General features: G+C 36.6%; 1 protein-coding gene across 1 annotated transcript in view; it reads left to right on the forward strand.

Annotated features, from left to right (window-relative positions):
• LOC128189057 (uncharacterized) overlaps positions 1-14,898 on the forward strand; it is a 97,118-nt gene that overhangs the window by 45,967 nt on the left and 36,253 nt on the right. The window contains exons 92-130 of the mRNA XM_052860484.1: positions 351-603; positions 1,033-1,196; positions 1,421-1,597; positions 1,702-1,963; positions 2,251-2,420; positions 2,512-2,685; positions 2,870-3,128; positions 3,218-3,381; positions 3,896-4,066; positions 4,198-4,410; positions 4,522-4,564; positions 4,656-4,819; positions 5,060-5,230; positions 5,361-5,625; positions 5,784-5,947; positions 6,184-6,354; positions 6,650-6,868; positions 7,454-7,496; positions 7,672-7,838; positions 8,101-8,274; positions 8,521-8,742; positions 8,853-8,895; positions 9,010-9,173; positions 9,382-9,555; positions 9,759-9,977; positions 10,229-10,271; positions 10,557-10,720; positions 10,922-11,095; positions 11,297-11,509; positions 11,649-11,691; positions 11,962-12,125; positions 12,396-12,566; positions 12,807-13,022; positions 13,184-13,226; positions 13,364-13,527; positions 13,718-13,888; positions 14,022-14,231; positions 14,379-14,421; positions 14,563-14,735. Coding sequence (XP_052716444.1) covers positions 351-603; positions 1,033-1,196; positions 1,421-1,597; positions 1,702-1,963; positions 2,251-2,420; positions 2,512-2,685; positions 2,870-3,128; positions 3,218-3,381; positions 3,896-4,066; positions 4,198-4,410; positions 4,522-4,564; positions 4,656-4,819; positions 5,060-5,230; positions 5,361-5,625; positions 5,784-5,947; positions 6,184-6,354; positions 6,650-6,868; positions 7,454-7,496; positions 7,672-7,838; positions 8,101-8,274; positions 8,521-8,742; positions 8,853-8,895; positions 9,010-9,173; positions 9,382-9,555; positions 9,759-9,977; positions 10,229-10,271; positions 10,557-10,720; positions 10,922-11,095; positions 11,297-11,509; positions 11,649-11,691; positions 11,962-12,125; positions 12,396-12,566; positions 12,807-13,022; positions 13,184-13,226; positions 13,364-13,527; positions 13,718-13,888; positions 14,022-14,231; positions 14,379-14,421; positions 14,563-14,735 — 6,402 coding nt within the window. The remainder of the gene's footprint in view (positions 1-350; positions 604-1,032; positions 1,197-1,420; positions 1,598-1,701; positions 1,964-2,250; positions 2,421-2,511; positions 2,686-2,869; positions 3,129-3,217; positions 3,382-3,895; positions 4,067-4,197; positions 4,411-4,521; positions 4,565-4,655; positions 4,820-5,059; positions 5,231-5,360; positions 5,626-5,783; positions 5,948-6,183; positions 6,355-6,649; positions 6,869-7,453; positions 7,497-7,671; positions 7,839-8,100; positions 8,275-8,520; positions 8,743-8,852; positions 8,896-9,009; positions 9,174-9,381; positions 9,556-9,758; positions 9,978-10,228; positions 10,272-10,556; positions 10,721-10,921; positions 11,096-11,296; positions 11,510-11,648; positions 11,692-11,961; positions 12,126-12,395; positions 12,567-12,806; positions 13,023-13,183; positions 13,227-13,363; positions 13,528-13,717; positions 13,889-14,021; positions 14,232-14,378; positions 14,422-14,562; positions 14,736-14,898) is intronic.

A 14,898-nucleotide genomic window follows, 5' to 3' on the forward strand; every position in this document is an offset into this window, starting at 1 on the left:
GCTCCAAGCATCTTTGATGATGAATTAAATGTACTAGGAATGAAATTGGTGTCTAACTGTCATTCTTGCATAAAATGCCTATTTTCCTCTGAATTACAAATTGGAATTCATTGTCGACACATTAGGACAGAGAAACAATTGATATTTGCAATAGCATTTGAATTATTGATTGTCTTGAGTTCATAAACATTGTTCATATTTTAACTTGAGTCAAACACTTAATATATGAATCTGGGGTCAGATTATCTTAATTCGTGAAGTATTCTTAGTACATGAATCTATAATCAAAATTAATGATTGATTAATGAATAGGGTAGCTATGCTGTAGCAAATTCTTATTCTTGTCACAGGTTGTGATCAGCCAGTGAGCTTGGCTCCCATTGGGTCAGACACCACCTGTCACCTGTATAGCTTCTGTACGGGGGTCAGGTGCTGCTCAGACCTACCCCAGCTCCAGAGGTCCTTCAACACCTGGCTCATTCTGGACCACTGCAACTTCAAGCTCAGTGTGGGCATTGAGAGGTTCTCCATTAACATTAGTCTGCATGATGTTAAGTTTGGCAGGAAGGAGGTGGTCAATCTCAATGGTGTTGTCAGACTTCAGTAAGTTTTTTGGTTCTTGATGGACATTACATGTAGAATTACTGTAGAAGTCAGGATTGAAAAATAAGGACCGGTACTTTGGCATCATCATTATCTGTTGAGCAAAAATTTAACTGAATTTCATTGTATTTTTGATCCTTGAAATTGAATGTTTAGTAAAATTCAAAACATAACGAAGTTGTTTTGAAAGAGTCATTGACAATGAAACTTTGTTTTAGAAAATATGTGAATTTTTCAAAATAAACCACTGTGGTCTGTAATTTATATCATTCATTTGATATACCGATAATAGAGGACATGTTTTAAAGCGAAAATCAATGTATTTGTAAACATTGTAGTTCTTCATTTAATCCAATATCTTACTCCAAATTTTAATGTAATTTTTGTGCTTGATTATGTTATTTGAATTGGTGCCATTTTTAATAACAGGTATGAAATTGATGACCTGGTGAGTGAGAGAAAGTTTTCAGTCAACCTAAATCTGCAGATTTGTTTCGAGTCCAACAAACCATGTGACATAGACATTCAAGTGTTTACCAACACAAAACTTCCCAAAAAGCCCTGTGATTGGACTACAGACTTCATCAATGAAGGTATGACTTGTTTAAATTAGACGCTCAGCATGTTATAGAAGTTTTTGGATAAGGCAATTTACACAAAATTTTGAGTAAATGTTCATGTAATTCATATGATGAACAACTTGTGAAAATTATACTCATGTTGACAATAAAGAATTCTGATGCAGTCATCCATGTGTAGCAAGGTATCACTACTAAGGAAATCTTAGATAAACCTTTCTGATATTTTGATGTTGCAGCCTTTTCATTTGCATCCTGGAAGTCTTCCCGTGGAATCACAAGCTCTGGCCTGACAACGAACCAGCAGAATGAACTGATGGAGGACCTCGGCCTGTCCCAGTTTGTCAACAAAGACCTGCAGAAGTGCAGCAGCAGTAATGCACCTTATGCTGGAGCTGTCAACAACTGGAAGAATGGTAGGCTGCCAATAGTAATCAAAATCTATTTCTCTTTTTTTATAACATTCCAATGGATGCAGACATTAAACTCTTATTATTTCTTAAAAAAAAAATTTAATCAGAGTGCCCCCTCACACTGAAGTCTGCCCTGCCCTCCCTGTCCGCTCAGCCCATCACCTGTCATGTGGACTCCTCCTGTGGTGGTCTCCATTGCTGTATCAATGTGGCTTCCCTCAGCACCACTTTTGCCACCAAGCTGGAAGTGGACCCGTGTAACTACAAGATGACTGTGGGTATTGAGAAGCTCGTCTTCTCCAAAGATCTGTTTACCTATGAGTGGGGCAAGGAGGAACAAATGTGGATGTTTGGAGTGGTTAGGATGAAGTAAGATACAGACTTTGCATTTTTGAATTCACCTATTGATTTATGAAGTTTTGAATTTATTGAATAATGTGGTACTGTACATTTCACACTCTGTTTTTGTTATTGTTGGTTCTTAAATATCAAGTTCTTTTGACAGAATCATTAACTGACATTTTGTCTTGCTATGGCTAGTTAACAGGTTACTTATACAGGAAGGATGTCTGGTCATCTATTTGGTTGTTTACAGTTTTCAGGCTGTAGACTTGTGCATGAAAAATGTCTCTGACTTTGTAATGACTATTTTACAGGTTTAGGGCTGTAGACTTGTACACAGAGGGTTTCTTCCTGATGGACCTGAAGTTTGAAGTGTGTCTGGAGGCCAGCCAGGTATCTTCTTGTGGACTGTCAGTAGATATACTACAGAACTTCTACCTCCCCAAGAAAACGTGTGTGTGGAATGCTCCATTCATCACACCTGGTAAGTGACTGCCTTATCTCTTGTCAATGGCTGGAAATACAAATTTCTTAAAAATTACTGAATCATAAAACAATACTTTTGTATTCTTCAGGATTCAATCTGACATCCTGGAGAGCCACAGAGGGTGTGGCTGACACTGTTCCAATGGAGTCGGGAGCTGTGGATAACCTCTTGTCTGACCTGAACACTGCAGGGTTTCAATTGTTCCCATCTTGTGCTCACACAGACAGGACTTACCAGAATGCCGCAGCTGACTGGGCACAATGTAAGATCAGCATTGAAAGGAATCTTATTGATATGTGACTGAATTTGTATTGATGCCTTAAGATATCTTGTTAATAAATTATACTTTTCAGTGACTGAAAAAAGGGAAAAGATCTTATAAAATAAACATGAAAAAAGGATGATTTGTTGAACTTTGAAACTTATATCTGATCTAATCATTTCAGACTGCCCAGAGGTAGTCCAGACAAGTTTGTCATCAGTGTCGGACAAGGCCCTGTGTGCTGTGTCCTCAAGCTGTACCAGCATCAGGTGCTGTGTGGCTGTACCTCTCCTGAACAGGACATTCGAGGTCAGCCTGGAGATTGACGAGTCCTACTATGTCATGAGAACAAGCGTGGAGAAAATGCAGAGGAGACAGTCCCTTGTAGGGTACACATTTGGTACAGAGGAAACACTCAGTATAAATGGAGTCTTTGAACTTGTGTAAGTTGTTACATTTCAAGATTGTGTTTGTTGATGAAAGTTTCTAGATGTATCATGTAAAGTATGTTAACCTGTTTTCATCTTGACAGCTACAAGGTGAATGATTTGGTGGATGGTAACATGTTTGATGTCTCCATGGCTGCCAAGGCTTGTTTTGTGGATGGTGGAGACTGCGAGTTTAGCCTCCCTATTCTGACCAATGCACTGATTCCAAAGACAGGCAGACAGTGGGATGATGCCTACACAACCAAAGGTAACAGAAATGAATCTCAGAACGTATTACTTTGATTCTGAAAAATTATTAGAAATCATGGATAAGGTGAATACCTTGTTCAATCTGCAGTTAAACTCACTAATAGTTAAGAGCTAGGAATGACCAATTTGCTTCATTATAAATGTAATTCATTATAGTTAATAAGTTTATCATATTAAGTTTTATCACTCAAGGCAATGAAACTGACTTCACTACAAGTGCAAACTAGTTATAAGTGTGTTGGCTCTAACATGTTTAGCTGCACCTGATTTCGATCCTTGTGATCAAGTGTGGTAGTATGTTAATGAGTATGATGGTCGCCCATGTGAGTTTTCCATGGGCACTCCGGCTTTCTCCCACACCAATGACCCCATTCACGCTAACATCTGTGGAAACGAGATGTTAATATAAGTCGTAGAACTTGTTTGTTAGTTGCTGTAAATTTGATAAGTTCAGTTTTTAACCAACTTCTATAATGTTAAACCATTTTAACACAAGTCAGTATCTCCTACAGACTCCCTGAGTCAGTGGCTGAGTGAGAGGAAGCTCACTCCTGGTGCTGTGCTGCCCTCCTACCGAGTCAGTGAACTGTTTGAGACGTTCTCCCTCAAACCATACCTTCAGTCCACCGCATGTTCTGCAACAAATGCCCCATACTCAGGAGGCTCCAGTGGATGGAAAAATGGTACGCAATATTATCACTTTAGTATAATTCTAACTTGTATTTAGTGTAAATTTTTAACAGTTAAAAGTAAAAATTTCCCCCATATTTTATTCAGATTTTGCAATTCTATTGATAACATCCATTTGTTGTAGATTGTGCTGCAGTTACTAGTCTGTCAACTCTGACCTCTGACCCTTTGAACTGTCACCTTGACAGCAACTGTAACAAGGTGTCATGCTGTGTGGACTCGACCTTCACCTCCCGGACCTTTGAGGCCGTGATGGTCATTGATCCTTGCACCAGAACACTGACGTTGGAGATTGAGGACTTGAAAGCTGTCATTCCCTGGTCAGAGATCAAGTGGAGTGAGTCCTTTTATTATTTAGATTAGTTTGTATAGTTCATTTGGATTTTTTTTACTGTTAATTGATACATGTTGATATAAACTGTTATTTTTTTCCTTCAAATAATTGTAGGTACTCCCAGCAAGTTCTATCTCTTCAGTGTTGTAAGAATAGAGTAAGTTGGAAATTGTTTAACGGTACATTGAAATTTTATTTGTAATTGTTGATAGAACGAGAGGTGAAACGTGATTTGTTCTCTTTCTTAGCTATGTCATCCATGACTTGTATGCAGAGAACTTCTTCTTGGTGGATCTGAAGATTTCCATGTGTTGGGAGTTGTATGGAGATTGTGAATTTGTTTCCACCGTTTTCCAAAACACATTCCTACCAAAGAGAACCTGCCCAGGCAACATGGACTTCAAGAATGCAGGTTAGTTTTAGTTACTGGGTACCAATGACCAGGATACAAATCAAAAGAGTTACATATTGTACATACCATAGGTATTGGGCTCATGACTCTTTCCTTCAAGTTTCAGGCAAGAGCATTGCTTGCTTATTATGTAAAGTTAAAATATACATTTGTATCATATTTGTATTTTTTTTTCATCATTATGTAGAGTGTTTAATTCCTAGTGGTTTAGGGTTACAACTTAAATATTGTCTTTGAAAGGTTTCTCTCTGAGTACATATGCCAGCACCAACAGCCTTGACCAGAACAATCTCCAGGGCAATGACCTGGCTTACCTGTATGATTACCTGGGGATTTCTAGTTACCTGAACACCCCCACCTGTAACAGGAGTGAGGACAAGTACACACCCAGCACCAATGGTTGGACAAGCAGTATGTAAAGTTTCACACATTGTTTCAGTTTTGTAAAGATTGTATATTATTATTAATAATGTATTAAGACCAGTGTTCTATGAATATAGTACAAGTGTTTATTTTGTGGTTATTTGTCTGGTCATTGTAGATTGTACAACTGATCTGACCAGCCAGCTGCCAGCATTGGATTCTGTGACAAACTGTGTGATAGACTCTTCCTGTACAAGTGTGGATTGCTGTATGGAGGTTCCCAAACTGTCGGCCCGCCCACTTAACTTTCACCTCTCTCTGGATGACTGTGATTGGAAGATCAGTTATGGAATGGACAGTTTTGTCATTCAGCCCACTGTGCTATATGATTTTACCTTTGATCAATGGAATGAGTTCTGGATGAGAGGAGTCTTCAGAATGAAGTAAATATTTGTCAATGAGTGTTTATATTTTTTTAAACCCAATTTTTTAAAAGTTTTATTTAACACCCAATTTACTCTATTACATTTTAAATTATGTGATGAACTTGACTTGAAATATCTGTTAAAGACTCCAAAAACCTTTTAATTATTTTTTTAAGGTTCAAGGTCACGGACCTGAGTGGACTTAACAAATTCAGGGTCAGCTTAATTATCAGTGTTTGCTTTGAAAGTGGAAGTGCATGTGAAGTAGAACAAACTATTCTAAATAATGCCATTTTGCCTAAGCCACAGTGTGACCTTAATATTGGAACTCAAGGAAAAGGTGAATATTTTCAAATTAAGTTTTGTTTTTGATGTAAGTTGTATAAACTTTATCAAAACATGTCTAGTTCATACAAAATGTATTTCATGCACCGGTAATGAATAAGCAGATGTAATTCCATTCATGCATGTACTACCCCAAAAGCAATTATAACAAACATCGACCAGATTTGTATTCAGTATATGAATACAATGTATGACACAAATCCATAGTCAGTCTCTTATTTATTTTTAAAGACTTTGTACTCAACAACTGGAAGAGTGAAAAAGGTGTGACTACAATGGAAGAATCCAGCATTGCAAGACTGGAGGAGGATTTAGACATGTTTGGTTACCTCAATAAGGCAGCAGATATTTGCAATAAAACTGCAGGAATATTTGCATCTCCAGCAACTGGATGGACCAATGGTTTGTTATTAATTAAGCAAATAATTGATTTTGAAGAAATAGAAATTTTTTGCTAAATTTTAGTGTTAAGCTCTCTGTCAATGACCACAAATTCTGTTAGAATATGCCTTTTAAAGCATTTGATATCGTCCATGAAATAAAAAAACAAGATATATAATTGTTCATTTTAAATTACTTCTTGTTTAAATTCAAATAAATGTCATGTCATGAAATACATGGACAATTACCAATTAGAGCATCACTGTTCCAGTAGACAGACTGGTTCATAATGTAAAATACATTTGACTACTTGCAGACTGCCCCGCCTCATTACTGATTTCCCTACCTGTAATCAGTGGACCTTTGACCTGTAACCTGGGGTCATCATGCTCAGTGCTGACCTGTTGTGTGTACGCTGAGCCACTGTCCAAACATGTAACCACGGTTCTAAACCTGGACTTCTGTAACGACAAGATGACAGTCGGCATAGACAGGTTCTCCAGGGAAATCAGACTCAGCACTTACCAGTCCTGGGGTACGTTCACATTTCCAAATTCTATGTAAGCTAATAAAACTAGTACAGTGACTCATAATTCTGGGTCATGTTTTTACAAATTGTATATTTAACATAAATCGTAAAATAGGAGCAGACAAGCTGGTGCTCAGCTTTTGCAGTTTTCTTTCCTTAAAGCTGAACACCAATCATAAATAGGCACCATCATGGAAGTATATAATCCTTTCAATTTCATTACATCAGATTGCACACCTGAAACTCGTGAATGAGTGTAGTATTGCTTTCTTGGTCTTGGATTTTTTGCATTTATTTCTTGTTATATTTATATTTCATCTTATTATTAAATAAGTGAAAAAGTGCTTATATTAAATTCCAATAAAATCATGATTACAATGATGTAAGATGAGTGTCCACACAGATGATACCTCAACAGCATAATACCTTGAACTGTGAAGAGGTCTGAGGCTTATATATAGGGATTGCAGGGATAGCAGTGGTGGACGAAGAGAAATATGGCAGACAATATGCCTTTCACGAGTAGTGTTCAGCTTAATTAAGAAAGATTTTCCCATTTATAATTGGATTTCTTTTTTCTGATTTGATCAGGTCAGCAGCAGACACTAGACTTAAGTGGGATCTTCCAAGTGAAGTATGACATATTATTTGATTATATTGCTTTATTAAGATTATGATGAATTTTTTTACTTTTTACTCCCTTTCTCAGTTTAATCTACAATTTTCCCTAAAATTTGACACAATATAAAATTTCTTATCATACATTTTGAAACCTTGATATATACATAAATCATATATTTTATTTTCAGTTTTACAATTGATGACTTGCCCAACTCTAACCTGTATTTGGTCAGCTATGCTCTTGGAGTATGCTGGGAAGGCTCCAGTAATTGCGAGGGATACGCCATTATGACAAATATACTGCTTCCCAAAACTACCTCCACATGTAACTGGAAGGCAGACTTTGTGGATCCTGGTATGTAAAGCTTATTCTCTGTTTGAAATAATAAACCGTACATTATAGGTTTGATATCTGTAAAAGATGGTGTGATGGAAATTGGGGGGAAAAGTCTCTTTCTCTCTCTCTCCTCCCTCTCTCTCTCTCTCATTTGTAATGCTACATGTATATATAACTACACTCAGAAAGCCCTTTCAAAACCCACCATTCTACAATATCCTATGAATGAATTTAGATTTGCTTTGCTAAGATTTTACCCAATTTTTTTTTTACTGTGTAGCATTCAGCCTATCAACCTGGCAGACCTCTAACAGTCACGCAGACAGCACACCTTTGACTGAGCAAGTTCTCCAGGACTTGATGAAGTACCTCCAGATGTCACGCTACAAGGATGAGGACTGTGTGATGACAGCACCCCCATATACTCCCAACAATGGAGATGGCTGGAACATCAGTAAGAATGGAATTAAATCTTCTTTCTGATACGTTAACATAGTACCCGTTTTGGTGCTCTCTTGTATGATATGACATTGAGAATGCAAAAAAAAAATTTGTGCCCACTATTTCAAGTTTTAAAATTATAGTTTTCAACCAGGTTTATCGAAACAATGTTTAATTTTGCCATTTAATAGCAACTTCTACAAAACAATTTTCTGGCGATGGTAACATCGTATACATGTACTTTCATATGACATATTAGCTTGTCCAGACAACTCTAATCAGACAGCTCTACCCAGCACAGTGGCCTGCCACCTCCCTGACTCCTGTACAGGGCTGGACTGTTGTGTATCCAGCTCCAAGCTTGGCAGGAAGTTCCGGGCCACACTGGACATAGATCCATGTACCTCAATGGTCTCTGTTGGAATTGACAAGTGGAAGTTCTCAGAAATCTCACTGGATACCATTACAAAATTAGAAACAGGTATGAAAAAGAACATGTTTTATGGAAATTTTAAGACAGACCAGTAGAATATATATTTTATCAAAGAATGGGTTTGATACATAAAATATTAATTGAATTTTTTTTTTCAGAAATGACAAAGAGTGTCTGGCTTAAAGGAGTAGTAAGAATGGAGTAAGTATATTATATCTGATAAAATATCTTATGTAGTAATCATATAGTGTACATGTATGCTGTTTCGTTTTTTTTAACTTTTATATTTTGAATGTTTGTACCTTCTTTTTCCAGTTTCACTGTTGAAAACCTTTGGAGTGCAAACAAATATCTAGTCAACTTGAAGTTGAGCGTTTGTCTGTCTGTCAGTGGAGCCTGTGAAGTTGAGAACATAACTATCTTTGAAAATGCTGTTCTTTCCAAGAAACCATGCAACTTCAACTCACAGCTTCCATCAGGTAAACTTTGATGATAACTTAAATATTGATATCTAGTCAAATTTACCTTTCATCATGTATATTTTCATACATGTATCATAAAAATTCTTTCAGTTAAGATAACAAGGATAGAACTTAACGTTTAAAAGTAATTCATCAGATTTTAATGATACATGTATCAAATGAATCAGGATTTTCAGTATTGAGTAAATCTTTGTAATTTTTATAGGATTTTCACTATCCTCCTGGAAAACCAGCCATGGATTCAGTTCAGCCGACCGTTTACCAGTGCACACTGCAGCTAAGGTTCAGGACTTACTGAAGCTTCCCTTGTACAGGCTGAGCTCAGCATGCAGCAGAACCCTGGCACCATACTCCCCAACTTACACTGGATGGGTTGAATGTAAGTCAGTTTGACAAATCTATGACTCTTGACATAAGAACAGACCATCATTTTCATACACTTACATAACTGTATTTTCTCCATTGTCATTGTTTTTATTTCATAATTCTATAAAATAATTCTTTTGTTTGATTGTGTAGCATTTCATGAATGAGGTATATATGTTTTAAGTTGATGTATTTTGTTAATGTTTTAAAACAAAGTGAACTCTGGCTGTCGTATCCGTGGCCTGCCATTCAATCTGAGACAACAGACGTACTGCGTGGTGGAATCCAGCTGTACTAAGATCCAGTGCTGTACGGATGACTCCGAGTTCCAGTCCACCATCGCCTGGTTCATTGACATGGATTCCTGTAACCATCAACTGGAGGTCGGCATCGAGGGCCTCAAGTCCAAGGTCTCCCTGCTCAACTATAAGTTTGGTATGAAGGAGATCTTGAGAGTTTTAGAATTATTTTTCTTATTTTATGCTGCATTGCAATGAATATGAATTATTGACTTCTTGGCAATTCTGAGGTGAATAATTTTAGTTTTAAAAAATAACATACTTTGAAGTGTGTTATGAAAAGGTATTTTGTTTCATCTAAATTAAATTTCAGTCATAAGCTTATGGTTTAAGAGACTTTCAGAAATCATTGCTATCTTAGTCACATTGTAATTGATATGATTTCAGGTGAACAAGATTCGTTTAGCCTTGGAGGAGTGTACCAACTAAGGTGTGTAACTTACTTCATAAACACACACACACTTTAATTTTATACTTTTCATTATCTATCTGGTCGGCAAAAACTGTATACCTCTTGAAATATGTTTATAGAATAAGAGATCTATCCATTGATTGGTTTTGTAGCTGTGTGATAGGTTTTGTAGCTATTTGAGTGGTTTTGCAGCTATATGTGGTTATTTCTGTTGGTAAATTGTGTAATGTTTTGTAGCTATGTGAGTGGTTTTGTAGTTATGTACTAATTGGTTTTGTAGCTATGAACTAATTGGTTTTGTAGCTATGTGATCCATGACCTGAGCAGTGAATCTCACTTCCTGATGAGTGTCAATGTCAGCATCTGCTATGAACCCAACAACTGCTCCCTGTCAGAGGTTGTAGTGCAGGATGTCATGTTTCCCAAACCTGTCTGTGACTTCAAGAGCACAAGCTTCAAGATGACAGGTAAACAGCTCATTTTCAGCTACATATTACAAAATTGGACTTGTGGTTGAATTTGCTAGTTCACTTTGTGAGGACAAACAGCATAAATTATATTTTTTCTATATATTTAAGGTTTTCAGCTTAATTCTACAAAGTTAATGAATTTAAAAGTTTAAAAAAAAACTAACTGTAAGTTTATATTTGTCTTTTTTTAAATGAAAGGTTTTGAGTTGTCCACCTGGAGTGCAGATCATGGTTTCACGGTTGGAACAACTCTGCCAGACTATGGTGTGATGCAGCTGCTGAAGGACTTGGGACTGGCTATGTACATGAAAGAGAACACGTGTACTCCGTCAGACAACTTCTATGTCAATAACACTGATGGATGGCAGAAAGGTTAATTTTGTTGTTACATTAATCATGATGCTTATATTACTAGTATCTTATTTGGTTAAAGGCTCTGTGTAGCTTGAACCAAAGCTTCATCAACACATGTTTATACATGTATTTATAGTGTTTATTTGACTAGCCAAGATTATTTGTTATCGTAATTCAATTTCAAAAGAAAAAATATTTCTTCAATGGACACTATTACAGAATGTCCTCTTGATATTGCCACAACTGCCTTATCTTCTGGCATTGTGTGCCACATTCCGTCAACCTGCACCACCGTACAGTGCTGTTTGGATGCCACCACTCCACTGGGGCGGTCCTTCACCACTGTCCTAGATCTAGATCCCTGCACCCACCAACTTACACTGGGAATCGAGAATTTTGTGCTGAAGGTCTCCTTGTATGACTTTGAGTTTGGTAAGTCGAATATGATTAAGCTTGTAACTTTCATAAGAATATTTTGTTGAAATGTAAACATCATTTCTGTGATAAATGAACATATTACATAGGACTTTATTGACTGTCATTAAATCTCAACTTTCCTTTTTAATTTCAGCCAAGGAACAGTACTATTATTTGAACAATGTTGTCAGAATGAAGTAAGTGAAATATTTTCTGCTTTGAAATCATTTTAATTGTGAGCATCAGGCTTTGCATAAAATTCAGACTGTTCTATAATGAAGACACTCAACCCATAGAATTTCAGCCATTGTGAATCTAAATGTTACTGAAAATGCATTTTATCAACCAAATCTTGATTTAAAAAAGCTCTTTTGTTTTCTTGCCATAAGATGCACTAAACTTCTTTGCTTTTGTCTGTGATTGCATTGTGTGAGTCCTTACTAATAATGTTGTGCTGTTTGTTGTAGATATGCTGTGTATGACCTGAAAATAGACAGGAAGTACCTGGTAGACCTGAGTATAGCGCTCTGCTTCAGCACCGCTGGACCATGTGTGTTGGACACTGTGGTCTTACAGCATGTTGTCCTACCAAAGCGAGTCTGTAATCTCTACGCAGGATACTCTAAAACCAGTAAGAAGGCTTCACTTATATACATGGATATGAATAGCACAAGATGTACAGTCATGTAAATGAATAGCACAAGATGTACAGTCATGTAAATGAATAGCACAAGATGTACATGAATTCCTTCATTCCTGAAAAAAAAAATCTATTTTGCATTTGATATCGAATGTTAATCTTTGTCAGAAATTGTTGCTTCTTCCTTTTGCTTCTTCCTCATATCACTGGTTTCTTGAAATGGATGTTTCACATGCTATTGATGGTTTTCTTCTTGAATAGATTTCTCGCTGTCTGAATGGAAAAATGAAAACAGAGTTACATCTAGTGACCTCTCATCCACTGAGATTGCTCTCCTGCAAGAGGATCTTGGGATATCGGAGTACATGATGTCCTCTAGCTGCTCCAGACAATCAGGAAACTACATCCCACATACCTACTACTGGAGTGATGGTAAGTTAAGGAGGTTTTCCACAGGGAGATTGAGAAAAAATTGGGTTGTTATGGACCTTTAAGCATAAAACGGAACAATCTCCAGTTTGCTTTTGAAACAAAAAACATATGAATGTTTATAAATGTAAGAGCCCATAAAATTTTCATTTGTAAAATGCTTGTTTAACATATTTGTTGTTAGGAATTGACATCTTTTGATATGCAAAAAGCCTCAAATTTGAACGTTTCCTTTTCCTCCAGCTTGTGGTAAGGTGTCTGGAATGACCCAGTTTACCTCCGGAGACAACATCAACTGTTACCTGGCTTCCTCTTGTACCCAGTTTACCTGTTGTATGGATGATCTAGTTATACAAAGACCGGTGGATATTCAATTCACCCTGGACAATTGCAACTTCAATCTCCATGTCCAGATAGAAAAACGGGCTGTGGATATCTCGCTCCTTGACTATAAATGGGGTAAAGTAACATGGCTTCTATGGAATCAAAGTTACAAAAGTTTCAAATCTTTTAATATCTACTTTTTTAAAATGTTAATTACATAAATTTGGTTTTACATGTACTTCAACTTGGATATTCATCAACTTAGAAGATAAATTGTTTTTGGTCTTTTTATCCAGGAACTTTGGAAAAGATGGATCTGTTTGGAATCTATGTCATCAGGTAACAAAGAAACAATTTAATACTGGTACAAAGGGGAAGGGGGGACTTCTATTTGGTTTGTTGATTAGTGTATTACTAAGTTTTTAAGGTTTGACACTTTATAAGCCTATTTATGTATCATTTCACTTTTGTTTCAGTTTCACAGTAGAGAATCTCTACAGAGAGGGGGCCTATCTTCTGAGTGCCAACATCAGTCAGTGCTACGAAGCCAACCAGGACTGTGCCATAAACCATGTCCTGTTCACAAACTCCCTCCTTCCCAAGTCTGTTTGTAACTGGTCCTCCGATTACAAGATTGCCAGTAAGTTGACTATTTATATCATCACTTTAAATGACTTTGTGTTCAATTTGTTTATTTGTAAAACTTATTTGTCTGAATATATGCTCTTGTCTTTTTGAATGGAGTTCTTGTCTTTGGTCTGGAAAATGGACTAGAGATAACTTTAACTTAACATTTCTGATTTGGAGTTCTTTATTGTTTTTCAATTTAGACTTCTCTTTGTTGACCTGGAAAATGGACAGGAGTCTTGGAGCAGGAGATATCCCAGATGTATACTTGCTTCAGCTGTTAGAGGAGACCGGGCTTGCCGGTTATGTTAAGCAACCAACATGTGACAAGGCAGCTGGATTATACACAGGGGCAACCAATGGGTGGACCAAAGGTAAACAGATTGATAGGCAAATTAATGAGCATAGTTTATATTGCAAAACAGATTTATTTTGCATAAAAGAGTAAGACTTTTTTTTTTACAACAGAAACTCTTGAAATGTATCAATTTTTTATTTTTTGCAAAGCCTGCAGTGCCAGTGTCACCTTACCAACCTTGACCTCTGACATCAGCTGTCACCTGGATGACACTTGCACTGGTCTTCAGTGTTGTGTTGCTTCTTCTCAGCTGAAGAGAAGTTATGAGGTGTATTTCAGCATTGATCATTGCACCAGCAGCCTCAGCATTCAGATAGAGAAGGTCTTCTATAACCGCACCCTGGTCGGATTTCCATGGGGTGAGATTCCACTCTACAAACTGCATGTTTACTACAAAACACATATTTTCAGTAGCTGATACATTTATTTGATTTAGATAATGTCTTAATAGATACTAGTCAGTATTTGTATGATTTAATATCAATATTTCATTTGACTTTTTTCAGGTACTGAACAAGAATTTAGACTTCAAGGAATTTACAGAGTGAAGTAAGAACCTCTCAGTCTTTAAGAAATTTTTTTTTCATTAGACATTCATGGCTCTAAAATAAATGTATCCAATGCTGTTTAAAGAATTCTTATGAATTTGTTACAATCAGTAAGAATTTTACCATAATGATTGTTCTTCAGATACACTTTGGACGATTTGCCCCATGATCGAGCCTATCTTGTGTCAATGCAAATTATGGACTGTTACCAGACCAGTGACCCACAATGTATTGCTGGCGATACTTTTACAGTGCTAGATAACTCCATCATACCAAAGGCTCTGTGTAGCTGGGACCAAAGCTTCATCACCACAAGTATGCACATCATTGTTTCATTAATATGCCATTGAATAATTTTTCAATGGTAATTATGAATTTTTCATTTATAAAATTTTTCATTCTGTTTTTTTGATTCTTTATTTAGAGTATTTCCTGATATGGTACTAAGAAGTGTTTCGTGGAAATTAGTACATATATT

Source organism: Crassostrea angulata, chromosome 6 (assembly GCF_025612915.1).
Source record: "Crassostrea angulata isolate pt1a10 chromosome 6, ASM2561291v2, whole genome shotgun sequence".
NCBI classification, from domain to species: Eukaryota; Metazoa; Mollusca; class Bivalvia; order Ostreida; family Ostreidae; genus Magallana; species Magallana angulata.